Source organism: Rhynchophorus ferrugineus, unplaced genomic scaffold, assembly GCF_030347505.1.
Source record: "Rhynchophorus ferrugineus isolate W39M unplaced genomic scaffold, kcgeb_rfMv2 rfM7, whole genome shotgun sequence".
In the NCBI taxonomy this organism is placed as follows: domain Eukaryota; kingdom Metazoa; phylum Arthropoda; class Insecta; order Coleoptera; family Curculionidae; genus Rhynchophorus; species Rhynchophorus ferrugineus.
Window position 1 is genome coordinate 13,116,809 of NW_027472586.1, and position 26,660 is coordinate 13,143,468.

The window sequence follows — 26,660 nt, forward strand, 5'->3', positions numbered from 1 at the left end:
TATATTCAGGTTTCAAAATAAAACGAGTGTAATCACCTTGTCAATGGCTGCGAACTCGAATTAGCTCGAGTAGATGGCGTTATAATATCGGTTACTTTATAATTCAGGATATGATCATACCGTGAACTGTCTGAACCGTCTGTGTCGAACGATTAGAAACATCTAGCGAGTCATGCAAAATAAACAAATGGTTGTTTATTAAAAAATGTATTTTTTTATCTGTCCATCTCAGTTTAGTTGGTGAAATTCAGTGGATTTCATTTATTACGACCTTAGTTGTAGCTGCTGTGCAGTTATAACGTCGCCCATTAAATATAGAACATATTTTATTCTGAAATTCCATTGGCATAAACATTTTGTTATCATTCAGGTCAGGATTTTTGATGAAAACTTTTGTTTTTTACTCGAGGGAATTTAAAAAGTCAGATTTTCAGTACCTATTACTTAATATGACGGGGGAAAAATGAAAATTGACAGTTATGTAAAAGAAAGCAAGATTTTTGAAAAATATTAAAAGTTTTCCTGTCATGACGAAGCAAACAAACAAAAACTTTCTTATCACTAAATACCCTACCGGTGATTCAGTCTAATGAACATCAAAATACTGATGTCAGTCAAAAAGTCGACGAAACACTAGCCAATTTTCCTTTATATTTTAGATGCAATAAAATTATAACAACATGAACCTAGGTGGTCAACTCCAGGGTAGCCATTGAGTATTGAGAAATATCCGTTAATATTGAAACTGCGGTTCCATCATATACAACACCAAGTGAGTGGAAGTGATCTTGATCAATGATCATAAAATCTAAACACTGGATGATTGAACAATGTGCTATTGTTCCATGATCATCGTTTACATTGTTTCCTCCCAAACAACTAAGTTTATGTATGAAAGGAGAAAGCCTCAGTCTTAGTTCGAGAAGTATGGGAAGAAGATTTTGGTACAAGAATAGGTCAATATTTCATTGGATCTATGGAAACAGTCTATAAATCTATTCCACGAAGAATTAAAGTTCTTTAAAAAAGAAAGGATGGCTCAACACCATTAGCAAATACATATTGTGTATGTTACAGGTGTTCATATCATTCTGTCCATCTTCCGCATATATCTACATCCTCACCATAACAGAAATTCACTGTGTTTGACAAATCACCCTTTGATGTCCTCGCATCATCATTAGCAATGAGAAATATAACTCGGCTGTAATGATAAAATGGTCATCCATTAACTTGACTCTGACTTGACTAAGTACTTAACGTTCAAACTAAAAATTGGACAATATAGATAACGGAGGTAAACATTTGAAGAGGCAAGTCCAATTTACAAAAAAACCAGGAAGTGTTAGAATTTGTCAACAAACCTAAAACCTGTTGAATGCCGGAGGCAGTCAAATAAGTTATAACTAAAATTATTTCTGGTGATGATACGAACATATCACATTTGATGTTCGAACTAACCAATAGCCAATAAAAACAGTGAACAATGAAAAAAGTTTTAGCAAAGTAATTGTTTAGCATTTTTTTTTGTTTTCGTTTTAGAGGAATGGTCCAAAGTTGCATTAGTGGTTCCCAAATGTGTAGATAAAGAGAAACACTGATTCATTCCGATGAGAAGGTGCTACATAATATAAGCATGCATGGTTTAATATATGGCTGTTATCTAAAAAAAACAAGTATCGTGGTCGTATAAATGATATAAATAAGCGAACTTGGCAAGGAAGCAGGTACATCTACCTGTTGTATAACAACCCTCGACCTCTTAACTCAAAAGACTCTTTTGAACTCTTATTCATCAGACTTAGTCCCATCCGATCACCATTTATTCCTGCCAATGTAGATGGCGATCCCCTTAAAGAAGGTCAAAACAGACAAAACTTCCAGGAAGTCCAATACTGCCAATGTATAGTATGTAATAAATTTTTCTATTATCACCTGGTCAATGAGTATTAAAACAGCTGACAAACTTTAAAAAATCCTCTAATCATACGTCAGGTGCACGACAAATGCCTATACAACAACAAAAATTAATTAAAAATGTAATATATCAATCAGATATTATTTTTATTACCTTATAAATTATTATAGTCGGCCGCGTCGTTATAATATTCATGCGTCATAACATATATTATCAATTTATACATCCTTTCCTATTAAAACGTTCATAAAAGTAATTAATTTTATTCATTATCAGATTTTAACCAATCTACTACCTGTTTAATTATACATATTTTTTATATGTGATCCAAATTTAGAGATTGGTTGTATGCGAAATGCATATCTATTAAAATTAAATACACACTATTTATAATAAAATTTGTTGTTATTCATATACCATTACATGAATGGACACTGAGATACATCTATTCAATCCAAAATGGATATTGAATTAATGATATTCACGGTGTGAGAATTACGTTTCGTTGTTCACATTTGTTTCTTGTTGTTAAAGCTATTATGTTAATAAGTTATACTGTTAGGCCTATCACATTTCTTCCGTTCGGTTATTGAATAGAAATGATAATTATAATAATTCTAATTCTGAAGAACATGATTATTATAATCGTTATACTAAGTCTTATGATTATAATATAATATTATAATCATGACAGGTTGATAATTATAGTATTACGGTGCGAGCTCGATAATTTGGAGTCTTTGATTATATGGCCATGGAATAAAGCAATTTCAGTTGTTCCTAATTGATGGATTTAATCTTATTCAATGAAGCTACACTATAGTGTGTTTGAAAGGTAACAGTGCACAAGGACGTTCTATATTTAAATATATAAAGGTTCAGTAAAACAGACAACGCACGTCATCAAAATTTATGAAGTTAGCACGCTGTGATGTTGCCGTATCAACTTAGTATTTTGGTCTATAACGTTTGCCGGTTTATAATCTATAACTATTCAAAAACTTTAACGTTAAGACATTTGGCAACACGGTCCACTAATACCCACCCAAATCAAATTTTATGCTGATTCGGTTACATGTTTTTACCGCTCTCAATCAGGAGAAAATGACAAGGAAACATCCTCTCCGGGTGCATTGGCTGTTTAATTGGACGGGCTTTTCAGTTCTTGCGCTCTAAATTTGGAAATTCGTGAGTCAACTTTCTCGTATTTTGTGTGCTAGCTTCCGACCCGCAAATTTCGATGTCAAAGATGAGCTTCACATCAACCGCCAAAATTGTTTGCAAGAGCTTTCAAACGGCATGTTTGACGTGTACCTTTACTGGCGTGTTTACCTCTCTACTGTCAAGAACTAATGAGATTGAAGCAGACTATTAAGAAACGGTCAGAATGGACATTTTTCTTTACTGGTCTGGCAAATCTTGAAAAAGGTTGACTGGAAAGTTTTGACACCTCTACTGTAAAACCCAAAGCAGGATCTGGCTACTATTTATTCCAGTCCCTGCAAAAACTCTCTTAGTGCTATAGAGCTATAAAACAGGCTTGAGAAAATCAGTTTTTCGTACAGTGGCGGAATTAACATTTTGCCAGAAAAGTGCCTGAAGGTCATGGAACATAACAAAAAAGTTGAAGTGTTTGAAATTTATACGAATAAATTCGCTTTGAAGAAACCTTCTATATCACCCGGATTTCATAGCACTTGCGTTTTTGAAGATCTACCTAATCCGTAACGAATTTTATCATTTAGTCTATGAACTTATTGAATGATGATTTGCAAATGTTTAACAATCTTTCACGAATGTGCCCTCTAAAATTAAAGTACAAATAGTACGATTTTTAGGAAAATACAGCGACGAACCTGGTAGTTATCGAACGACAATCTTATTGAAGAATATATTACTAATAACTCTATATGTTATATTGTACTATTATTAAGTAGTTGAACGTTTTCGGATTGGAAATATAACGCAAGAACTGCATCTAACAATCGCACTCGGCCATGTTAATCAATAAACCACGTGATAAAATCGGCGAAATTGTTTAAACGAAACGACGCACAAGCGCAAAACTGTGCTAAATTTAATCTTGGGGAAATGGGGGCGGGTTTTAGTATGGGTTGTATGGGGGGTCGGTCGTAGATAAAGGGGGATCGGAGGGAGACGGAGGAGGGGGGACGGTGAGGCGAGTAATGACGCAAAAGAAACAGCAAGTCCCTGAGCATTTGCAAATAATCAATAAGATGAAATTTCCACTTACCGCCTCCAGAGAAACACCGGTTATCTGCCATTTCGCCAGGCGCCTAGTCGGGATCCCATCTGACCCTGAAAAAGGAAGATATTTTCAACTTTACTGAAAAATTTGCAAAGGGATTTTCGGTTGCGGAACAAAAAAACATGATTATTTAATGAAATTCAATCTTATTCCTCAACTTTTCCAATTATTTTCCTATTTCACAACAAAAATCGGCTCAGTTTCTAGTTGTTTCATAGAAATGAAAGCTATCAACTCAAGATATCACACCAAGCGCAATTTCCCTTGATGACTTGGTTTAATCAAAGCGTTCTTGATCAACAGTCAATCAATAACAATGGATTCACTGAATAATCTTCGTCGGCTCTCGAGAAGTTTTCGCGGATTTGAATTAAAGCAGGAAAAGTAAACCGCCTAGGACAAGAAAATATATGCTTTATGCTTTTATTAGTAAAATAACACCTAATTCATTCACAATCTTAACATTTTCTCCTAGTCATTCCACATTCTTACCTGATAATTACAGGCCAAACTTGATACTATGCTATAGATTGTAATTATGCTTGTAATAAGAGTAATCTAGTTATATTTTATATTCATAATATATAAAAGCACTCTATTCAATAGACTCTTTATTAAACTTAAGACTTAAAATTTGAGTAGTGGAAGTGTGAAAATTAATCCTTTATTTTAAAAAATATATTATCTTAGTATTGTGAATTATTAGACGTTATTTTCCCTCATAGCTATATGAACTCATATAAAAAACAACGCATGTTTTATACTCTTTAAAATTTTCAAATATCCTCTTAAGAATTGTTAAGAAATACTGCTCAGTCTGACTGCATGCCATTAATTTATAAATATATTTTATTTTGTTTCTATAAAACGGCCGTTGTTCGTTCAATATTTGATGCACCAAAAAGAACATAGTCTGATCAATGAAGTCTCCTGTGGTCTCTCATTCAAGATATCAATTTCAATTCATATCACCAATTACTACCGGAAAAACAATTTCTCAATGATATAACATGTTCATTTATTCATTCAATGTCATCAAATTATTAGTTTGCCATCAGAGTAGGAAACTTTTGTAGCTCATATAGAGAACTGAAGAAGTTAAAAAATAAGTGACCATTCAAACAAAAAATAAAACTGAGAAACTGAAATTAGCTATTATCTACGTCCTTAAATAATCCAATTTGAATCTCCAATAAATTCACCAATTCTATGTTGGTAAGAAAATCCACTGAAATATTTAGCCAAAATATTGAATCACATTGTTGATGGTATTTGTTGTATGGATTAATTGAAGTAATAACATGGCAACTATCATAAAAATATAGATTGTTATATTTCTGTTTTATCTTATGTCTAATACTTTTTGGTTTTATGTTATTAATACACAGTTAAAATGATATTACCTTATCAACATACAGAATAGTTTAAAAATTATAACAACATTCTATTGTAACATGAGAAACAGCTTGTAGTGAACTATGAAACTGAATATATATAATTTAATGACTTCCTTTCAATTGTAATTCATAATTTTTAAATATACAATGCAAAACGGTTGTATAAAATGATTTATATACTTGTTTTTTAAATTGTAATTGTAACATAATTGAAAGAATACTTAATTTTTAAAATATACTGGTAGGCATAGAAATGTGAACACAATATATTAATTATATTTTTTTATTATTACACAGACATCACAAAATCAGGGGTATATCTATCCAGTTCTTGTCTATTTCCAACAACCGATATGCCCTGTAATTCAGTACATTATTTTAAAAGATCCAGTGCTCCTGCTTCAATAACTCTACAACCATTTGTCAGTCATGGGCCACCAATAGATTTTTGAGGAAAAGGTCCGAACATTTATTCTCAATCCAAAACAGAACTCCAAATGTTCTGTTATTACATGAATTAATGTTATGCCATACAGCTATGCAATTTTTTTACTAATCTTCCACTTTGCAAATAATTAATTCAAATGATTCCAGGTCCAATGAGTTTGGAAAACTCAACTCGACGATCTCTCCATTAACGTTCTGTACCCCTGGTATTTTTTCTTGGCCTTAAAGGAATAGAATTTTAATAAACAATATACAAAAAAAATTATAAGTTGAATGTTCACATTTCTATGTTATTTAAATATGTTTAAACATGATAATATGACATAGATATTTGATATATATAAATAGCGTAAAATATTAATATTTTTGCCACTGTTCTCTGAAATACACATAGAGATTATTGATGTAAGAAGCTGTAAATATAAATTTTTTTGTTATATTTAACATAACCTAAATCATTTAAATGTCACTAAATAGTTAAATCAGCGCATTTATCAAATAATTCAGACAAGAGTTGGTGTATTCAAATCCGTTAATTATACAACTGCTGCATCATAAAGCATCATTATATCAATGCTTTAAGTCAGAGTATTTAAGCCTTTAAAACATATTTTTATACATCCAAGGCATGCAGTTAAATCGACAGCAGCAGCTATTTTTAGCAAATCACATTGATTTTTAAAAATGTTAAACTCTATCTCAAACTCTTTGAATTGCTAACTAAACAATAATTTCGAATGAGATCGTTGAGAATGGTTAATTTTTGATCGAATAGTTAATTGCAAAAACTATGTTTCTAGGTTACGATTTTTCGACAAAAAATTTTGATATTGTAAATATATATATTGTCAAGAAAGTACTGAATGAATATATTCATAAACAATATCGAAATTATTAGAACATCAATCGTTCATATCAGCATTACTATTCAATATCAATAATTCAGTAATTTGATATCAATACAAAATATTGAACCGTATTCTTAATAACGAATATAAACACACACTAAAAGTGATCAATTATTAACCGAACAGTGATATGAATAACAACAATGGCTACACATGATCAAAAAAACTAGTTAATAGGAATGTCGTATGTATAAAATAAGCAAATAGATACCATAATCATATCATTATTTATAACATCTTACCTTTAACATTTTCCCCTAAATTTACGGCTACTTCAAATTAGATCATTCAAAGCACAAATTGAGAAAAAAATATAAACTGTACACGATTTTTTCTGTCTCAAAATAAATCTGAGAAAGTCTCTTAAAAAATACTAGAAAGATGGCGACTAAGTGTACCGATTACTTATTCTCTTTCACGGTCATTTTACACGGTTATTATTTAATATATCGCCGAATTAAAATCACTAAACACTTTAGAACACAATCCTGAACCGATACGACGACATAAAAAATCCAACTTTTTTGTGAATAATTGAAAAACTCGAAATAACCTAATACAAACGACAAGATTGATATACTTTGTAATGTTTTACATGAAAGGTATAGTAGCAGCAAGAACAGTTTTTAGCTGACAGGATGTCGGAAAATCGCTTCGTTCAGTGGGAAAATAAACAAACTATTATACCGGCACATAGGCGTACAAAACCGCCCTCTATTTCGGTCTGATAAAAACATTTAAAAATAATTCAAAATATCACTTTAAAAAATATAGAATTATAAAGATATACTTAATAATTTTGTTATATCACATGTTATTCTGTTTAGAAACAAATATAATTGGGAATATTCAAGGTCGGTCAAGAACTATTCGACGTTTGAAATGTCACGATACTTGTTTGATATTTACTTCTGGTTCGCAAATTATGCAACATAGTTTACACTTGTTGGACTTACTTCAAAATAATTTGAAATCATTTAACAGAAACATTTCCATATAAATATAATACTTCATTTATGAATTATACAAGTGATTGAACAAATTCTGACTACACGCAAACAGTTGTCATACTTATTATCAATGCGAACTTGAAATTTGATTTAAAACAACCGCAATCATAGGCGTGCGGCTCAGCGTAAATAAAATAAAAGGTTAAAAATTCTCCAAACGATTTATTTCATATCCAGTCTTGAATATATTTCCTTACAATATCCAAAACAATAGGTATATTGATCTAGTATGTTAACATTACACTTCAAAGAATAATTAAGTACATTTTTAAATCAATTTTTGGTAAATCTATGCAGTTTTCTAAGGTGACCATATTTTATCAAAATTGGTTACAAAAACTAATAACAACCTACACAAAATATAAAAGTATTACTTGATAAATATTCATACTTTTTGAAATTCTTTATGACCTAAACAATAGTTACATAACTTTAAATAATGTAATAAAGTAAAGATTGTGACAACAAGCAAAATATGAAGTAATATATTTAGTAATAATACTTAATGATCATTTGTTTAAATGTTACAAAATATATTTTTGTGCTACATATATTGATGACCATATGAAATCAAATAAACATTGAGTATTATTTAAGAATATAAAGTAGAAATAAAAAAGGAGCGTATAACTGATTTCTAATTTTAATAAATGATATACAAAAAAATGTTTAGATTTCTATGTATACTATTATTATCTTTCTAGAAAATTTTTATTATCAGGGCCTATTTATTGAATTACTAATCTTTAATATGGAAAATGTTTTAAACTTTGATTTATGTTTAATGTATTAATAGGTGAATAACAAATATGTTACTAGTAATAAACGAAAGTATTGATAAATAAAAAAATAAATATCTTCACTAAATAACAAAAATATATAAACATATATGATACAATTAAAAAAATATAAAATATAACACATTCTGGTTGATAAATATAAAGTGTCAGTGGGCATCATCGGAATCTACTGTCTTAAAAAATAAATAGGAATGGAACTTACACTTTACACAAAATTAACTAAACTGTATGAACCTGCCCAGGCTGGTGCATTTTCGTTAAACATTCACTATCGGATTCGCTTTTAACTTTCTCACTACTTGGAAACTTTGCATTGTTTTCCACAGAACCAATCACCTCCTTGGACACATCACATTTATCATTTAACACCTCACTGCCCTGACCATCTTCCTTGACATTGGCAATTTGAGAAGGAACATCAACCGAAACATCTTCGGCAGCTTTGGTTATACCAGTTTCAGGACTAACCAAAAGATTACTCCACCAGCTAGAAAAAGCTCCTTTTGCCTGAGAGATAGCTCCACCTGTTGGAATAAGCAATCATTACTATTGATAGAACTGCCTCTTATGTTGAATTTAACTGACCTACAGCTTTGCTTGTTGTTGCAACAGCTCTGCCTGTAGAGGTCATGGCTTGATTGAGCTTTCTACCACTCTCTGTGTTTTGCATTGTACTTGAAAAATAAGTTGTTCATTAGATGTTAGGATTGAAGAGATACAATAAAAACAAATAAAATATAAGAAACATGATGAAAGATTAAAGTGCTAAAACTTTAGCCTGGGGAAAGGATGAAATAATGAATGAAAATGGTGGTGTGATAGCAAACAGTGAAGCACTTGAGTTTCATGTACAATACAAGTAGAGTCAAAATCAAGTATAAAATCTTTATGTATAATAGTAGAGCAATATTGCTGATTGAAACGTAGTGTTTATGAAGAAACATTGTTTCACAAATTTAGAATAATATAAAGCATTATAAAAAAACTTACTGCGTCAAGCGAAGTTTCATGTCAGCAACTGATAATTGGCCAGCAAAGGGATGACCAGGATGTACGTCCAAGATGCCAGGATGAACTTCACTCAACCACATCTTGTAATTATGAGTGTCCCTCCATGCAGAAATGAAACTGGCGTTGAAATGATCTATCTCTCTAACACCGTCTAAAATAACATGTATAGTATTATATCCGGAAAGTATTCTTTTTTCGTTTTGTATTTGAAGTGCATATATATCAAAACGTCAATTCTGCCGTCCTCAGCCTACCGAGTTATTTTGGGTTGTTCATGCAAAGCCGAAATTTTATTTTTTTGTTATCGAAACCGATTATCTACTCGAGAAGACATGACGCCGCAATTAATCCTACACGTTAAAATTAAAGACCTTAATAGACAGATAACTAGACTGAAAAAAACCACTACCGTTAAATTTTTGTCGAAATCACTAAAGCAGTTTGCTATTGCTTACATATATTTTATTCAGCAGTATACATGTAAACAACTGTCAAACACAATAAAGTTGTCGAATCCGATAGTTTTGACATTTCTCTACATAAAAAAAAACAGTTTCCCATTTAGTCTTGAGTTATTCAATATATACACGGAATGCTCAAATTCGCTTTCGACATTTATTGCTTTTATTATTGTTGATTGATTTGACGAAATCTGCTTATTGAAGAATTATTTAATCTACCTTGCAACATGGAAGTCCGTAACAAGCACAATAAATAAACCCGAAACTGTGCTCTTATCCATTCATCGCCTCCCTCCCAGCACACGCCGTCTGAAAACTCATTACCCTTAGGGAACACCTCTGACGCCTCTGAAACATGCTTAACCACGTAATCGGCAAATCTCAGATCCTCCGTCGTTAGATGTAAATATTTCCTTAATACTACATCTTGGCATTCTATTCTGAAATAATAATTGTAAACACTCACGACTACTGTATTAATTTTCGCGTCGGCATTTACCTGTTTCCGTCGATATCTACGAGAATATCATAAAGCTGTCTTTTTTGTTTGAACAGGACATTAGTAGCTCCTACAATATAACTACGTACATTTACATCTACTAATAAATCTAAATACGGCAACGAAAGGTATGGCAAACATAAGCAGCCTTTAGTGAATATAGACAATGGGAAACCGCATAGTTCAGTATTAAGTTGTGCCAGATAGTTCATATTACTTTGCACAGAATCAGCAATAGTATCTGAGCTAACATCTCTACGCAAACTATTGCTTTTCTCTCCAATAGTACTGCAGCCATTGCTGTCATCTTTCATGATTGATGTGGTCTCTGTCACCTCTAAACCATTTTCAATGTACTCCCCTTTATTATTGATGCTCTCATTTATTTCTACTGCCTTAACGGCATTTACATCAGGTGATTTCCCATTCTGACATAATTTGCTGTTTTTATTGGTACTTTGACTAGAAACTATATGGTTTGGTGACTTTTTTGGAGAGTCCTCTTCTGAATAATGCGGCATAGGAGACATAGGTCTGGATAATCTGAAAATAAACCACCTATTATGAAAAGATCACATGCAAATAACAATAATTTTTAAGGCTAATAAATTTTACTTGAAAACTAAAAAATCATGTTAAGCTAGCATTAAAATAATTTATGAAAATAACCTTGGAATGAAAAGTGAATAACAAAACCCAGATTATATAGATACTATATTTAAATCAACAAAATTCTATTAAAAAATTAGACACATTTCCGATGTAAGATAATAAAAAAATTATATTTCTTGAGTATTAAAAATAATGTTTACCTTATACAGGCTGATTGATTTAAACCACTCTGAATCATATCAGGAAACAGTGAAACTAATGTTAAAATTGTGGAACAAAGAGGAAGAACTGGAGATTTAAAAAATATTACTCTCTTCTCTAAAAGTAACAGTTTAAATAAAAGTACTGCTTTATGTTTCCACTGTAAAATAAAATCTCTTGCTGATAATCCTAAAATAGCACTGAATGTAAAACAACCAACAATTAAATGACTGTTATCACTAACCCACAAACATTTGCTGTAAAAGATCACATTGTTTTAAAACTGCATTTAAATGATGATAGGTATCCTCTAATATAGAAACTTGACTGAAATCGCCAGTATCAAAGTATGCATGTGTAATAAGGGCCATTTTAACTTGAATCTGCCCATATAGAGGTATCTTACTTAAAACACAAACTGATTTTTGCACTGTTCCCCTTGTAATATCTGAAGTTTTATTTTTAAGTTTCTAAAAGATGGCAATTTATTGGTTATAAAATTGTTAATGAATAATATGTATATAATACAACCTCCACTGGAATTTGCCGAAAACACGAAATTCCAAATACCGTTTGTTTGGGATTTTTTAAACCTGGTAAATGAAAAAACACAGTATCATCATCAAAATTATGGGATCCATCAGGCAATGCTAATGTGGGCAAATATTTCCATCCTGGTGGGCATTCATTGGGAGATCCAGGTACTAAAGGTGGAAAAGAGAACTCAACCTAAAACATCATATTTTACAAAATAAGCACAAAAATAATGAGTATATAATAGATCAAACACTAGGAAATATAATAACGCTTATGTACTTACTTGACAGCCTTTTTTATGATGAAATCCTATAACTAACACATATAAAATACAGTTTTCTGATTCATCCATTTCTTATATGATTAAATAATTCGACATTTAAGACAAAAAATTATAAAATATTGATATTTATGTTGAACTGACACTTTTTCTATGACTGACACATAGACTATCAACTGACACTACAATATATGCAACAACTCCGTCAGTATATTTTACTAGCGGATATTAAACACATTGATCCTCTGTCATTTGAAAGCAAAATAATGTCAGGCCGACTGCAACATTGCCGGTATGTACAATTAGTATTTACACATAGGGAAACATATAGTATATATATATATATATATATATATATATATTTGCCACCAGTGATATATTCAAATTTTTCCATTCAATTGATGTCCGCAATCCGATAACCTAATTCAGCATCATATTAAATAAATTTTTTGTTAATTAAATTTTTCAAATAAAAAATATCGTAATATAAAATAAAATATTGTTTTGTATGGTACTATTTTATAATATAAGATTTTTATTAAATATTCAGTCTCGTTTTCTCCGTATATATAATGTATATATATATATTTATATTACAAAGCAAATTCGTGTTTGCACCCGAATTAATAAAAGGTCACATTTTCTCTTCATTTCTTTTTTACAATGCAAAATGCACCAAAGTTGTATCCTACCCCTACCTACCAGACTTCCTTTCCTGCTCATATTTAATATAATAATTTAGAGAGCATAACTGACAACACCGCACGACAAAGTAACATTCCCAGTCGGTTAAGTTGATGGGGTTTAGATACTTCTATTTTACTTTGCCTTATCTAGAGATTTTTAAAAAAAATATCGATATATGGAATTTTTTTAAAAACATCCATATTTTTTAGATCTATTAAATGAAGAGCAAAAAAAAGTAATTTGTCTAGATGAAATATCGATTTTCTCAAAAAATTAACTATATGGGGCTTCAATAATTTCGGTTAAAATATCGATATATTATTTCAAAAAATATCTATAACTTTATATCGATAATTTTACACAATACTAGCCTGATTCAAATAATAACAAATTTTTGGGCGTTGTGTTATGTTTTTTACAACTTGATTTAAAGTTAAACCCTATAAAATGGTACAGAAATTCTATTTACCTTTATTTATTTGTTTTATCTCAATACAATACTGTAAGTTATATTGCTTTAACACTTAAAAATATTATTCTAACCTAAACATTATTACACAGGCTTAGCTTTAGAATGCTATGTTTGCGACAATCAGGAAGACAATAAAGGTAAATGTAAAACGACAATTCAAACATGCAGTTATGGTGAAGATGTATGTTTGACTGAAATTAGCTGGGGTAGTACACCATACTGGTATCATGGTAAGAAAATTTAATTTAAACATTGAACAGTATTTTGCAGTACTTGTTTCAGGTGCGAATAAACAGTATTATATTTCGAAACGATGTTCTACGAAAGAAAAATGTGCAAAATATCGCAGCAGTAATATGGCATCATGTACCCACATATGGTATGAAGATTGGAAATGTTCAGAATGTTGCAAGGGGGATCGTTGCAATTATTACATCATTGTAAGATGCACTTTCGATTAATTTTATAATTTATTTACATTTTTATCAATTTTAGTCTGGAGCAAATAGTATAGAAAAACCGGCAATAATATTTTTAGTGTTTCTACCCTTATACTATGTACTCAAGGTATAACACTTAGGTTAAGACGTTGAAGTTAAGGGTGAGTTGTAAGTACCTTATTTTATTTTCATATATGTCATAAACTGACATGATTTGAGAGTGATCTAAAATCCGTCCATATATGTGATTACATATATATCTGAAATACTTTTAATGTAATGTTATTTTACATGTTAAATGTTTGTTTTTTTGTAATTTTATTGAATTATTAGTGCCTTTTATACATGTACCATTTTTTACTGATATGTAATTTATTTTAAAAATAACAAATATAGATTACTTTTTCATGATAAAATTATTTTATAAATATAAATAATAAAGTGAACATAAAAAAATTAAATCTTATTATTTAAACTTTAATTGAGTACTAGAATGTTTTTTCTACATGTTAAGTGCTGTTATAAAAAATAAGTTATAGTATATAAAATAAACACACATCATGGAGAATTTTGCCAGACATTGTTTTTCTTTCTAGGGATTATTCCTTGATTTACAATAATTTTACATATTGCAATTTATTGTACTCTAGTTTTGCTCTGTTTTTCCTTTTGTGTTTCTTCTCTAGAACTTTAAGGCATAGGATGACAATTTTGACAGGATTGAAAGATTGTCTATTTACCTCACATATTTCACTACAGAGTACTTGAAGATTTTCTTATGTTTTATGTGTGTTTTTAGTAGTATATAAAATTAGTAGACAGTATTCATTTATACATACAGGTCAAAGTGGCCAGTGATTCATTGTGATCACAGAAGTCAGATGACAGAAATGTTTTCGCTTCAAAGCAGTTTCTAGTGATATATATCAATTCCATTCAATTTTACAATTTTGATACTCCGTTTTGTTTCTGTCATTCCCTTGCCTTTAAAAATGTAAGGTATGTAAAAGATTTAAGGGGATTGAGAAATTGTTTATCTCTTGCACTCTTAGTTAAGCGTGCTTGAAATTTTTTTTACATGTATATTAATTTTTAGTAACTTCCATATATTTGAAGTTTTCACTGAACAATCAGCAGATTTTACACCTTATTTTACAATGTTTAGAGATACGTTGTAAATTGGGTTGTTAAATTAAAAACAAGATTACTCTTTCGCCATGAAAAAATTATTTGATTAATAAAATACTTATAAAAAATAGAATATTTTTTAATTTCAACTCTCCGAGTAATAAAATATGTTTTTAACACCTTTTAAATGCAAAATATAAATAGAGAAATTATAGTATATAAAATAAACAAACACAGCATTCATTCATAAAAATAGATAAGAAACAATAAGACTTAAAAAAAATAAAGCAATTTATGGGTGACCAGTGATGTCATCACAGAGGGCTGATAATGCTTGACATTCTTCCGTTTTTTGTTTCAATGCGGTTTCTAACGACGATATCTTGATTTCCAATCGTTTTACGATGGCTTGCAGTTTCGTGCTCTCTGAGTCTTGTTTCTGTTTTTCTTTTTGCATCTCTTCATTGGCTCTAAAAATTTAAGGTATATGTCAATTTTCAGGCAGACCGAGAGATTGTTTACTTACTTCCCGCGCTCTTCGTTGTAGCGCCCTTCAAGAGCTCTATATTTATCTTTTAATTTGGCTAATTGATCTTCGGCTAATTGAACATTAGCTTCAAGGATTTCTTCGTTTTTCTTATAATTTTCGATAACAAATCTAGCTTTTTGGTACCTCCTAGATAAATCAGAGAAAATGTGTTTTTTTGGTAATGAGTGCAGCAATTAGGGCGAAAACTTACTCGAACAAATCGGAAAATGCCATCTCGGTTTTCACAAAGACCTCATTGCATTTTTCATACTCTGCTTTGGCCGCCCGTAAATCCTGATCTTGTTTATTAATAACATGACTGTATTTCTCGAGTAATAATCTAGAAATAAGAAAAGTTCAATGTTCGTAATTATACACGAACTAAACAAATATAATTACATATATTTTTCTTTTTGGTCAGATTTCGTAAGTTTCTGGGATAGAACCTGTTTCTCGATCGTCTTTTGTTCGCTTTTAATTTTCGACATTTCCTTCTGCAACTCAACAATCCGATTGTTCAAAACTGCGTTTTCATTTTTGTATGTTTCGATCACTTTCTCATCACAGCTGGAATTTTTCGAGGGGTTCGTTTTTATGGATGGTGTAGTCGGAGGGGTATCGCTTATCGTTTTATTACAGCTCTCGATGTCCGATTTGTTCGCCAGTGATTTTATGGAAGGTCGGCAGGATACCCTCAACGATAGTCTTGATTTTGCGGGAATTTCATTCAAATCAACAACAGATTCAACTGGAACTACTGGATGTTCCACTTTTCCTTCGATGGTTTTGTTCAAAATCCCTGTGTAGCAAAAATAATTTTAAGATTTGTTAAGTTTCTAGTCATTGCAGAATAAGTAATATACCTGCTTCGCCAGATTCGTTTGGAGATAATGAGCCGTTGACTTCCTGAATTATTGCTGACTCTTCTACATCAATAGTTTGGTTTAAACTGTTGGCCATCTGTTCTAATTCTTTAAGTGATTGCAGTTCTTTTTCGGATTCGCAGTCTTGGTCACCTTCTTGATGCTCATGATCAGGTGGTGACGAGACTTTTTTGAACGTTTCATTCGGGTTGCTTTGTTTAATTGCGAGTAGCGATTTTTCCAGTATGTTTCCATCTTTGGCTGGTTGAATCATTGTAGAATTGACGAAATTCTCTTTATCGTTTTCTTGAAGAGCTTCCAGCGTCTCATCTAAATCCTTGGATTTTTTTTCTTCCATATATGTATTATTAAGATTTGTTATACTTGAATTAACATCATCGACATTCTGTTGCGGATTTTTCTCACATTTGCTATTCACTTCCTGCTTTTCTGTATAGGTTCCATTAAGAACATCTACTGATGTAGATGTTTTAGGTATCTCATCATCTTTAGGTTCAGGCTTACAAACGGCCTCAAACGTTTGGTTAAAGCAGTGCTCTTTCTCGTAACTTTTTCTTGAATTGGTCAAAGCTTCAAAAGTTTTATCAATAATGTTAAAGATATTTTTATCTTGTGTATCTGTATTTTTAGAGGTTTCCTCCTCTTTTATATCACATATTTCATTTTTTATATCTTCAGTGTTGGCATCAGTGTTCTCTGTTGCATTAAGGAGTTGTAATGAAACATCTTCTGGAATATTATTACATATATTTAATTTTGCTTCAGTTGGGTTTATACCAGTATTAAAGGTAGAGTGTAAATCTATTGATGCTTTTACATCTTTGGTTTTTTCAGTATTTTCTTCACATACAAAGTTACTTTTAGGAACTTCTGTTGTAGAATTCAATCTCTTGCTTTCAGGAATGTCTTGGTCGTTTTTTATATTATTTAATTCCTCTTCATTCTTCAGCTCTATTTCTTCATTACTTACTGTTTCAACAATTTTATCTGATATTTCAATAGTAACATCAGTTTTAGGGATCTCCACCGTTGAGTTTGAACTTTGAGAAACAGACATATGTTGGTCTTGCTCCATATTTTGAAGCTCTTCCTCAGTTTTATTTAATTCAGGGATTACCGTAGTTGAACTCGGGGATTCCCTTCCAATTTCAACTAATTCGGGGATTTCCACGGTAGAGTTCAAAACCTTAGAAGATAAATTTTGAGGCACGTCTTCAATTTTATCCGATACTTGTATGATAAGACACTCATCAGCTTTAGTCGCTTCTATGGTTGTATTAAGATTGTGATAATCAGATGTATCTTGGCGATTCTCTATGTTTTGTGACTGTTGTTCAGCTTCACCCTTCACGTCTATTTTGTTGTAACTTTTAGAGTGAAATTCGATTTCTTCGTCGGAGTGAGTTGAGTTAGAAAGTAAATCCGGAGCCTGTGATAAGTTTTCTACGGCCTCCACGTAACACGCGTCGGATATATCGCTAGGATTAGTAGGTGCATAAACTAAATCAAATGGTTGAATTACATTTAGCGACTAAGAAACTGTAACTAAAAAATAGTACCTCGTAGATCGGGGATGAGGCAACTGTTATTGAAGATCGCCTTATTTCCCTCGCCTTCTACTAGAACCGTGCTCGCGTCGTTTTGTGATTTAACACTTAGGAAATTGGTAAATGAAGTTTGGGCATCTTCAAATGTATCCTCTTCGTCTATTGCTACCCGTTTTGACTTCAATTGATTCAACTGTGGACTAAAAATAACATAATATCCATTATATATTAAAAATAACATTACATAAAATTGATTGGGGGAAAATTAATAAGTTTTTAGGTAAGGCGCAACTAATTAATGACATGGACACCAAACACTCAGCATGATCCCATTGGTAATCAATGCCGGCTTTGCAACCGTTTAGGAGGCTTCTCAGGTCTTTAATCATGATCTGTTTTGCACTTTTCATCATCCATAATTCATTAGTTCAGCCGCGACTCTTCAATGAAAACTCCATCCATTAAATTTCTAACAGTTAATTCTGGTGGAGTCCAAGTATAGGACATTTTTGATACCCAGTCTTATCGTAAGTGATTCAAAACTGGTTTATGGGGAACGTCTACTAACAAAAACATCGTTCCACCATAAACACTATATAACTTTCGAAAAACATTCATTTTTCTCTTTTCAGAAGTGAACAAGTAAAATATCATGTGATGAAAAATTTTCGATTTTGAAAGCACAACAAATTTAAGTCATGTTACCTATACATCAGCAATATTATCTTTCACCGCGCTATAGTACAGCATCATTTAATATGTATTACTTATTAAGCAATCTTAAAGAGATCTATTAGGCAAAAAATCGAAAATACTTTACCCAACTTTATTATATCTTTATAAGGAAAATATAATTATGAAATTATAAATCACTTAGTAAAATTTAAATCCGTTCATATTTTTCTGTTTATGCTTGATTGAATAAGCCCTATGACATCAGATAAAATTATATCACCATCACTCTTAGTGATCTTATTGGGCATTGTTAGTTCAAGGTCATGACACACTGACAAATTACACTACCATAAATCTTGCATGTGCAGTCAACTAAAAATACAAGACCAGTAAATTACATTACATTACCTTTCTGGAGCAAAGGGGTCAAACTCCTTCAAGACAGACCTCCTGGGTTTTTGAGCTTTTTGTTCTGCTGTAAATAAAATGGAAATTATAATTTAAAACAAAAACAAATAATTGTATTAACTTACTCTGTATTTTTTCTGGAGTTATTATGTTTATTGCTTTGGTATCGTTCTGAAATTAAGAAAATATATGTGATTGGAGCTCCTATTTAAAGCCATTCTTAATATCTTATCAAACTCTTATCATCTCTCGAAAAATTTGTCAATTGTCATGTAAATATGTTTTATCTTGACTAATTATTGAAAGTGTTTATTATAATGCTACTGCAAATATACCTGAATAATGTATCTTCTAATAATACTAGATATGAAATCCATTATTTACAAGAACTAATTCTTCTGCAACTTTATAAAATACTGAAGATTATAAAATTATTCACACTAAATTCCACGTATTTAATCTTTTAAATTTTACAATTTTTTAAAATCAATATATGTGTATTTTAACACAATTGAATTGTGCATAGAGTACCATTGTCAAACTAAAATTTAAAAATAAGTGTATTGACTTGTATGCAGCAGGAAATGTAGAAGCTGAATGTGAATGGACTAATCTATTTATAAGTAAATCTGAAAGGCGCAATACTGCAATGTAAGGGAATGGGTTTGACTTGGCCAGATGATTTTTGACCTCTATAGAGCTGCCCAAAATAATTTAACAATTAGTTTATTTTGGTAGTGGGGGCATTTTTTAAATATTTATTTTAACGAAATAACCATACTTGGTTATAAATTGTATTACCAATAAATTATATATTACATATTATGCCCTTATATTATTTATTCTGTATACTAAATGATTAAACGTTGTCGAAATGATTGAACGGTTTAAAAAACTACAAAAAGTATACTCACTTCCTTATTCTCAAATTCCAACATGTTGAAGTTAAATAAACAAAGCTATACAACAAAAGATGCTGTTTCTCTAATTCCTACTGAACGACTTAGTATTACGGACAACACCAAAAATCTGTACCACAAGTTTTTATTCAGGTTTTAAACATTCCTTATTATGTTTAGCGACAGTAAAAAACGTTAGTCAAGATTTAAAAATGACATATGAATATGAAGTTTCTCTCAACTGTCAATGTGAATTAATTTTTGCAGAAATCTAGTTACCGAGTGTTTTAAATGTCACTAATAGATGGAGCCATAAATAAATCCAAAATGTATAAAACAATATTGTTATTAGCAATAATGCTTATCAATTTTGCCTACTATCAACAATCGAAAATTACTAATTACAGCCTTTAATTTACAATTAGAAAGGTAAACAAATGTTTAGTAAGCAAAACAGCTGATTATGACATTTACAAAAGAAAATATTTGGATGATGTCAAAAAAGTAAATAGAACTCTACAGTACGTTGGAAACGTTTGGTGTTTGCCGATTTTTTATAGCATATATTTTATTACCATATGTTACATGATAAAATATAGATAATAAGGCAGTAAAACGTCATGGAAGGTGTGTTGTGGAAGTGGACTAATTATTGGAATGGTAAAAATGCAAATCCGAATTTTTGTCCATATTTATTATTACCATTTAATATAGGCTGGCAAACTCGATGGTTTATCTTAGAAAATGGTGTTTTGAGTTATTACAAATCCCAGGAAGAAGTTAATCAGGGGTGTAAAGGTTCTATTAAAGTTCAAGCATGTGAAATAAATGGTAAAATTCAAAGATATTTATTTCTCGTTGTTTATGTGTGATATTTCAGTAAGTCCCATTGATCATACTCGAATGGATTTGGTGATCCCTGGTGAACAACATATGTATTTAAGAGCAGCAACCTCTCAAGAAAGACAGCAATGGTTGGTAGCTTTAGGCACAGCTAAAGCTTGTGTTCACAACAGAAAGGGAAAAGAGACCTGTATGTTTTATATTATTTTAAACTATATAATATTATGAATGACATGTTAATTTTAGTAAAAAATCCTGATTCATTAAAAACAAAGAAGTCTGAGCTAAAACTGTATTGTGACCTTCTGATGCAACAAGTACATGTTATAAAAAATTCTGCACAAGCTGTGGATGGTCTGGAGATTGAAGTAAGTGTAAGACTCTAAGGTATGTATTGATGGTGTAAACACTGAAAGATTGATTACAGAAAATGGATGAAGCTACAAGACTTTTAGGTGTTACTTGTGACACATTTATCAAAACATTGGATGAATGCATGAAGTTATCAGCAAATGTGATGTTTGAGACAACCATTTCTAATGAGACTACACTACCACCAATTACAAACAAAAAGGTTAGAAACAAAAATCGGGATAGCTGAGTGGAACTAGATTTTTTCTATACTATGATTCCTTTTTCTGTTTCAGCAGATCCTAAATCGATCTCATTCTGGAAAGACGTAGTAGTCAAACATTATTAATAGTATATTTATTTAATCGCTACAAGAATCTGACATATTTACTTTGATATATATTTAGGTGCTGGCGTCGTGTCATTGTCATATATTGAATTAGGACGAAACCATGATCTAATTAGTTTGTAAGATTTTTGTACTTAATTGTGATTTCCATTTCCACTTTTGCTAGTCTCTATGTGTGAATCAGCCGATCAGGACTTTAGGGTTTCTATTTTTGTATGGCCTTTGTGTACATCTGTATATAACCAATTACCCATTTTTGTTTTGACAGGTTGCCAAACTATTTCGTTTTTACTCTAAATTAGTATTATTGAAATAAATTTCAATAGAACAATACAATGTGTTTTATTTTGATAATCTGTAATATAATGCGGATTTACGTCTAGTGTAATAAAATAACAAATTAAATTATTCGATTTGCGAATTTTACGTTAATGGCATATTATGTTATGTATGTTACTAATAATTAAGTTTTAGCAGTGAATTGCACAATTTCATAGTAATAGCATGTGGGGAGTATTTTCTGTTTTGTTTCATAATGAACTTTTATTTGTTAGCTGAATTGCATAAACACCAGGAAATTATTGATATCTGTTTAAACAAAATTAGGTCCTATCAGTTCATTGTTTTTTTTTTCGAACAGGTGACATTAACAATAAATAAAATTAGATTACCTTGAATTGTCAACTAACTTTTAAATACAACATCATGTTATTACAGTTGCATAACTTTGCCATTCTTTGTTTTCTTGCCGTTTATTTATATATTCCTAGTGATATTCAAATAGACTTTTTGTTTTAATTTTCTGATATATACATAAACAATATGAATAAAATTAATAAAAATTTATGATTGAGTATAGTTTTGACAGGAATCGTATTATTTCTAAATAAAAAGAACATATTATATTGATTATTTCAATGTTTATAGAGATCTAAACCTTAGTAACGATATTTCAGCATGGAATAAAACCGCATACACTGTTTACCTATTGAAAGAAAATGTCTTTGTTCAAACTGCGACAATTTTGGTGCACAACCAGCGAAGATGACGAATATTTTGATCATAACTCTTTGATAGTAACCAGATTAAATTCGGATTTTGATTATATAGTAACGGCAAGTCAAAGCGGGGTCCTTAGAATTTTGGATGCTCATTTTCAAAATACGGAGGAAGTTGCTGGTGAACATTTTAACGCCAATGATGTGATAGTCGAAAAGATTTTTGATGCACCTATATTACAAGTAGGCTGTGGAAAATTAGTATCGTAAGAACAAATTTTAAGGGTTGCGAAAACTTATAATAATTTGACAATGTTTAAGTGGTCAACAGGTTCGTCATTTGGCTGTGTTGCATCCTTTGTTGCTCTCAATATATTCGTTAGTTATCAAGCCAGGTAAAACGAATCATGGTAAGTGATTTAAAATATAATGAATGAGGGATTAATAAAAGAGTTCAGATGATTTGAAAATTATTAGATTCGAAACTTACTATTTGAAAATTCAGTGGTAGAACTAAACGATGAAATATATTGTGCTTGATACTCGTAAAATGCAATTGTTAGAGCCTCTCCGAAGGTTATTCTTTTATAAATATAAAGCCTAAAAATAAATAAATCGTAGACGTAATATGGTCTTTAAATGCAGTTTTATAATATTGTTTAATATGTTATAACTTTATTGATGAGATTAATCGAATGTAGTTGATTGCTTTTTGTTATATTATGTCCATTCAGTTATTAATATTGTTTAAATAAAATATAATGAAATTCTAATTTTAACTATTTGATTGTAGGCAACCAAAGTTACCTGGAATTGGTGTATGAACATAAACTTCGCAAATGTGCCTATAATTTCGTGGTAGGGCCTTTCGGATCGTCACAGAACCGAGATTTTATATGCGTACAGTCTCTGGATGGTGTTCTGACGTTTTTCGAGCAGGAAAGCCAAGCTTCTTATATCGCTCTGCCAGATTTTTTATTACCAGGTCCGCTGTCATACGTCCCGAAGACGGACAGTTTTATTACATGTAATTCCGACTGGAACATCGTGTCCTACAAGTAAATAACGATCCATCCTCATTATTTACCTTTAAGAACATGTTATTCGTAGATATAAATCACTGGCCGACGCCTCAGATGACATAATCGATCCGATTTATTCCAAGCCGAAGGTATCAGCGGATTGGCTGTATAATTTAGGTGAAGCTGCCCTGGACGTGACTATTATTGATGACGTAATTAACAACGAGACCTGGATAATGGTATTGGGCGAAAAAAACCTCTTTTCCCTTAATGATCGGGGTCGCCTACGATTCATGAAGAAGCTAGATTATTCTCCAGTGTGTTTCCACTGCTACGTAATAGGTATTAAATGTTACCTATTACATTCATTGATATATTACTGTTTAATTTACACTATTAATGCCGACCTTGAACTCTCCATATATCCGATGCACTTGCGCATGCACCAATTTATAACGTTTTTTTTTTAAACAAGTTCTATGTTCTACCAATTTCTAGATACAAATATATACACGCTGGTAGTGTCAGATAGTTCCATGTTGTTGATTTACCAAGGTACAACTTTGAAATGGTCAACTCGTTTGGACTTCTTGCCTATCAGTATATGTAGAGTTTTCTTAAAGACAATCAAAGGGGCCTTGGTGCTATTAGGTGAAGAGGGTCGCCTGGAATGTGGCTATCTAGGTACAGAGCCCAGCCTTTTTGTTGCTCCACCTTTAAATTTGCAGGAACTCGATTATGAAAAGGTGGAGAAGGAATTACATGACTTAGAAGGGTTGATAAAAAATTCCAGCAAAGGTATGTTTGCATATTTTTATTATTAAAAGTATTACGAGTTATGTTTTATTATTGTTAGATGTGGCAGTTCAGGGTAACGTGGAGAAGGAATTGTCAGTTAATGTGATCATTAATAATGATATAGAGATATGTACCTTTGAGCAAAATTTGCAAAATGCTGCTAATAATTACATGTGTTCGGTTATAGTGGAGATACAACCTCAGGGAAGTTTTCAGGAAACCCAGGTAGCTTTGTTTGTACAAACGCCTTTAAAGATTGTTCCAAATAATATGTTTTACAGGTATGTTTCAATCCAGTTTCTATGTTTCAATTTATGTTGTGTTACAGAGGTTACCTGTTGTTTCAGCAATTTATCAGAAAAAGTTACTTTAACTTGCTATGTTTTTCTGGACGAGTCCCTGGAAGTGCCAACTCTATCCCTCGAGGTGAAACTATCTGTAATTTCCTCCTTGGGTGTTCCTAGAACCATCACCAAAACCGCCTTGTTACCGATAAGTCTGATATTAGAACCTTGTAGTTGTGAAAAGGAAAATACTCATAAATTAACCCTTAGTACTAATGATGCTCCAGTATCATTACAAACACTGTTTTCTGGTCAGTTATTATTGTAGCCTTTATAATAGGCAACATTTAATAGGTTGGTTTTTATTTACATTATTATAGAATTTAGCCACGAAGATATATCATCCAACAGTATAGCTTTTAAGAATGCTACAGGTGACACTGCTACAATCTTGTTGGGGAAATCATCAGAGAGATACCGAATTCAATCTAATTCCTTAACCACTATGAGCGTGTTGGTCGAACAATTAACATCACGTCTTAAAAATTACTATAAAAACAATTCTACATATCGAATATCATTTATTTCAAGTCTTCCAGTGGTGGAGATATTTGAGTTTGTGAAGGAACATTATTCTACCAGGCAGATGGTTAATGACATTCAAGTAAATTGGAATATAGTTCGTGTTAGCCATGACTTGTTTAATTCTATTTTACTTTTAGGAGAAGTTGGCAAAGCTTAGTGCTCAATTTCGACTTATACAGAAAAGGCTCATTGTTAAATACAGATCTAAAAATCCTACACCGTTAAAGAATTTGGAGTTGCTGTTAAACGATACTTATAGTGATATTATCTTCGTTACGGAGTTTTTGGAAAATGCAAAGGGGAAACTGGTCAAGACACAAACGAATTTGTCCTGCGTCATATATTTGGCGAGACAGTTGATTGATTTGATGGATATTAATAGTGGAGTAACCGAAATGGTGAAGTCTACTTTTTGTGGTAGAATTTATGATTTAGATAGTCAGGTATGAGAAAGAATTAATGTATTTTCTTTTACTATTTGAAAATAAATAATTCGTAGGCTTGGGAAGATGTCATGGATACTTGTCTATGTTATTTATTGAGAACTGTGTTGGCCAAGAACGAGAAAGATCAGCTCAGAGTGGCGCACACCAGCTTTGAAGAAGTGAAGGACATAAACAAGTTCGAAAAACATTTAACACAAGTCTTAGAACGATTACAGAAGAAATCAATTTTCAATGGTGGTGGAAATTCTATATAATTAATATTTCTCTCTGTGATTATAATGATGACATTTTAGATGGGAGTGAAGTTGAAAAGGACGATGAACAGGAAGAGGAAGAGGAGAAATATAAATTGGAGGCACCTATCGGTAGTGAGATCGCTGTTTCTAGTACTAGACTTTTATTAGCTAGGAAGAGTTTGTTGAGAAAGAGGCATAAAGATGACGTCGTTGCAAGCAACCAAAATTAATTGTATAAAATCGTTTATCAAGATATTTTCATTTAATAAAAAGATGTAATAATCTTCAGCGTTTTCCTTATGCTCATATAGAGGTTTGGCGAAAAAGTAATTTCGGTTCTTCCTAATATACATAATACTAAGGATTTCCTTCTATAATAGAAGTTATATTATAACTTGTTTTAAAGGTAATAACCCATAGAACATTCTTGATGTAAAACTGGCGTTATTAGTTTACTCAGTAACAGATTATTGCGTTTTGAAGATGGGGATTCCATAAAAAGATATGTGACGATCGGTCTCTAAAGAAATACCAGCGTGAGAATTGCTTTCGTGTGAAAAAGATCGAACCCGGCCCATCACGACAATGCTAGATCACACATGTATTTAGTCACTTGGCAAACATTGAGAGATCTTGCGTGTCCAATTTCCTCACAGTTTTTTTTGTAGGTGTACTGGGCTAATTTCATCGCTTTAGGTTTTTAGTGGCCTTTCAGAGTGAGGAATTTGT

At 31.4% G+C, this 26,660-nt stretch overlaps 6 protein-coding genes across 14 annotated transcripts in view; 3 read left to right on the forward strand and 3 right to left on the reverse strand.

The window, feature by feature from the left end:
• Positions 1–7,602, reverse strand: part of Tlk (Tousled-like kinase) — a 207,118-nt gene extending 199,516 nt beyond the window's left edge. For 4 of the 5 annotated variants that reach the window (XM_076410062.1, XM_076410059.1, XM_076410058.1 and 1 more), the window contains exons 1-2: positions 7,182–7,602; positions 4,173–4,237 (exon numbers count right to left, since the gene is read on the reverse strand). In XM_076410062.1, coding sequence (XP_076266177.1) covers positions 4,173–4,203 — 31 coding nt within the window. In that variant the 5' untranslated portion in view covers positions 4,204–4,237; positions 7,182–7,602. The remainder of the gene's footprint in view (positions 1–4,172; positions 4,238–7,181) is intronic. The other variant, XM_076410070.1, reaches the window with a different exon arrangement.
• Positions 7,603–8,091: 489 nt separating this feature from the next.
• LOC143199926 (late secretory pathway protein AVL9 homolog) lies at positions 8,092–12,549 on the reverse strand. 2 transcript variants are annotated; one of them, XM_076410078.1, is made up of 9 exons: positions 12,354–12,549; positions 12,065–12,262; positions 11,778–12,003; positions 11,533–11,722; positions 10,721–11,263; positions 10,441–10,661; positions 9,740–9,911; positions 9,335–9,423; positions 8,092–9,273 (listed from the first exon to the last, which is right to left on the reverse strand). In XM_076410078.1, exons 1-9 carry the CDS (start codon positions 12,420–12,422, stop codon positions 8,969–8,971), a joined length of 2,013 nt encoding a protein of 670 aa, XP_076266193.1. In that variant the 5' UTR covers positions 12,423–12,549; the 3' UTR covers positions 8,092–8,968. The 2 variants fall into 2 exon arrangements, with proteins under 2 accessions (XP_076266193.1, XP_076266194.1); XM_076410079.1 differs by lacking the exon at positions 9,335–9,423.
• An 838-nt stretch (positions 12,550–13,387) lies between these two features.
• Positions 13,388–14,365, forward strand: cold (coiled). Its single transcript, XM_076410087.1, has 4 exons — positions 13,388–13,539; positions 13,599–13,739; positions 13,792–13,949; positions 14,005–14,365. Exons 1-4 carry the CDS (start codon positions 13,485–13,487, stop codon positions 14,080–14,082), a joined length of 432 nt encoding a protein of 143 aa, XP_076266202.1. The 5' UTR covers positions 13,388–13,484; the 3' UTR covers positions 14,083–14,365.
• An 830-nt stretch (positions 14,366–15,195) lies between these two features.
• On the reverse strand, positions 15,196–20,244 carry LOC143199928 (uncharacterized). Of its 2 annotated transcripts, none has more exons than XM_076410081.1 (9): positions 20,035–20,244; positions 19,246–19,291; positions 19,121–19,187; positions 18,050–18,237; positions 16,470–17,990; positions 16,006–16,405; positions 15,818–15,946; positions 15,604–15,753; positions 15,196–15,547 (listed from the first exon to the last, which is right to left on the reverse strand). In XM_076410081.1, exons 1-9 carry the CDS (start codon positions 20,056–20,058, stop codon positions 15,370–15,372), a joined length of 2,703 nt encoding a protein of 900 aa, XP_076266196.1. In that variant the 5' UTR covers positions 20,059–20,244; the 3' UTR covers positions 15,196–15,369. The 2 variants fall into 2 exon arrangements, with proteins under 2 accessions (XP_076266196.1, XP_076266195.1); XM_076410080.1 differs by lacking the exon at positions 20,035–20,244 and adding an exon at positions 19,456–19,745.
• A 261-nt stretch (positions 20,245–20,505) lies between these two features.
• LOC143199930 (pleckstrin homology domain-containing family A member 3) lies at positions 20,506–21,898 on the forward strand. Of its 2 annotated transcripts, none has more exons than XM_076410085.1 (6): positions 20,506–20,679; positions 20,734–20,850; positions 20,900–21,052; positions 21,109–21,230; positions 21,290–21,436; positions 21,510–21,898. In XM_076410085.1, exons 1-6 carry the CDS (start codon positions 20,640–20,642, stop codon positions 21,543–21,545), a joined length of 615 nt encoding a protein of 204 aa, XP_076266200.1. In that variant the 5' UTR covers positions 20,506–20,639; the 3' UTR covers positions 21,546–21,898. The 2 variants fall into 2 exon arrangements, with proteins under 2 accessions (XP_076266200.1, XP_076266201.1); XM_076410086.1 differs by having other exon boundaries at positions 20,507–20,679; positions 21,513–21,898.
• Positions 21,899–22,519: 621 nt separating this feature from the next.
• Positions 22,520–26,214, forward strand: BBS9 (Bardet-Biedl syndrome 9). 2 transcript variants are annotated; one of them, XM_076410083.1, is made up of 11 exons: positions 22,521–22,826; positions 22,882–22,970; positions 23,354–23,618; positions 23,671–23,924; positions 24,081–24,380; positions 24,439–24,661; positions 24,728–24,975; positions 25,045–25,328; positions 25,387–25,692; positions 25,749–25,929; positions 25,989–26,214. In XM_076410083.1, the coding sequence occupies exons 1-11, from the start codon at positions 22,561–22,563 to the stop codon at positions 26,159–26,161; spliced, it is 2,589 nt and encodes an 862-aa protein (XP_076266198.1). In that variant the 5' UTR covers positions 22,521–22,560; the 3' UTR covers positions 26,162–26,214. The 2 variants fall into 2 exon arrangements, with proteins under 2 accessions (XP_076266197.1, XP_076266198.1); XM_076410082.1 differs by having other exon boundaries at positions 22,520–22,826; positions 24,439–24,975.
• Positions 26,215–26,660: the final 446 nt, after the last annotated feature.

Coding starts and splice junctions, on each gene's coding strand:
- cold (XM_076410087.1), top strand. CDS start 13,485: ATGGTACAGAAATTCTATTTACCTTTATTTATTTGTTTTATCTCAATA. Junction 13,540..13,598: donor TTTTATCTCAATACAATACT/GTAAGTTATATT, acceptor ATTATTACACAG/GCTTAGCTTTAGAATGCTAT. Junction 13,950..14,004: donor GTTGCAATTATTACATCATT/GTAAGATGCACT, acceptor TATCAATTTTAG/TCTGGAGCAAATAGTATAGA.
- LOC143199930 (XM_076410085.1), top strand. CDS start 20,640: ATGGAAGGTGTGTTGTGGAAGTGGACTAATTATTGGAATG. Junction 20,680..20,733: donor GTGGACTAATTATTGGAATG/GTAAAAATGCAA, acceptor CATTTAATATAG/GCTGGCAAACTCGATGGTTT. Junction 20,851..20,899: donor TCAAGCATGTGAAATAAATG/GTAAAATTCAAA, acceptor GTGATATTTCAG/TAAGTCCCATTGATCATACT.
- LOC143199928 (XM_076410080.1), bottom strand. CDS start 19,497: ATGGATTTCATATCTAGTATTATTAGAAGATACATTATTCAG. Junction 17,991..18,049: donor CCTCATCCCCGATCTACGAG/GTACTATTTTTT, acceptor CATTTGATTTAG/TTTATGCACCTACTAATCCT. Junction 15,947..16,005: donor GACCAAAAAGAAAAATATAT/GTAATTATATTT, acceptor TCTTATTTCTAG/ATTATTACTCGAGAAATACA.
- BBS9 (XM_076410082.1), top strand. CDS start 22,561: ATGTCTTTGTTCAAACTGCGACAATTTTGGTGCACAACCAGCGAAGAT. Junction 22,827..22,881: donor GGCTGTGGAAAATTAGTATC/GTAAGAACAAAT, acceptor ACAATGTTTAAG/TGGTCAACAGGTTCGTCATT. Junction 22,971..23,353: donor GCCAGGTAAAACGAATCATG/GTAAGTGATTTA, acceptor ATTTGATTGTAG/GCAACCAAAGTTACCTGGAA.
- LOC143199926 (XM_076410078.1), bottom strand. CDS start 12,422: ATGGATGAATCAGAAAACTGTATTTTATATGTGTTAGTTATAGGATTT. Junction 10,662..10,720: donor GTAGATATCGACGGAAACAG/GTAAATGCCGAC, acceptor TTATTATTTCAG/AATAGAATGCCAAGATGTAG. Junction 9,274..9,334: donor AACAACAAGCAAAGCTGTAG/GTCAGTTAAATT, acceptor TTATTCCAACAG/GTGGAGCTATCTCTCAGGCA.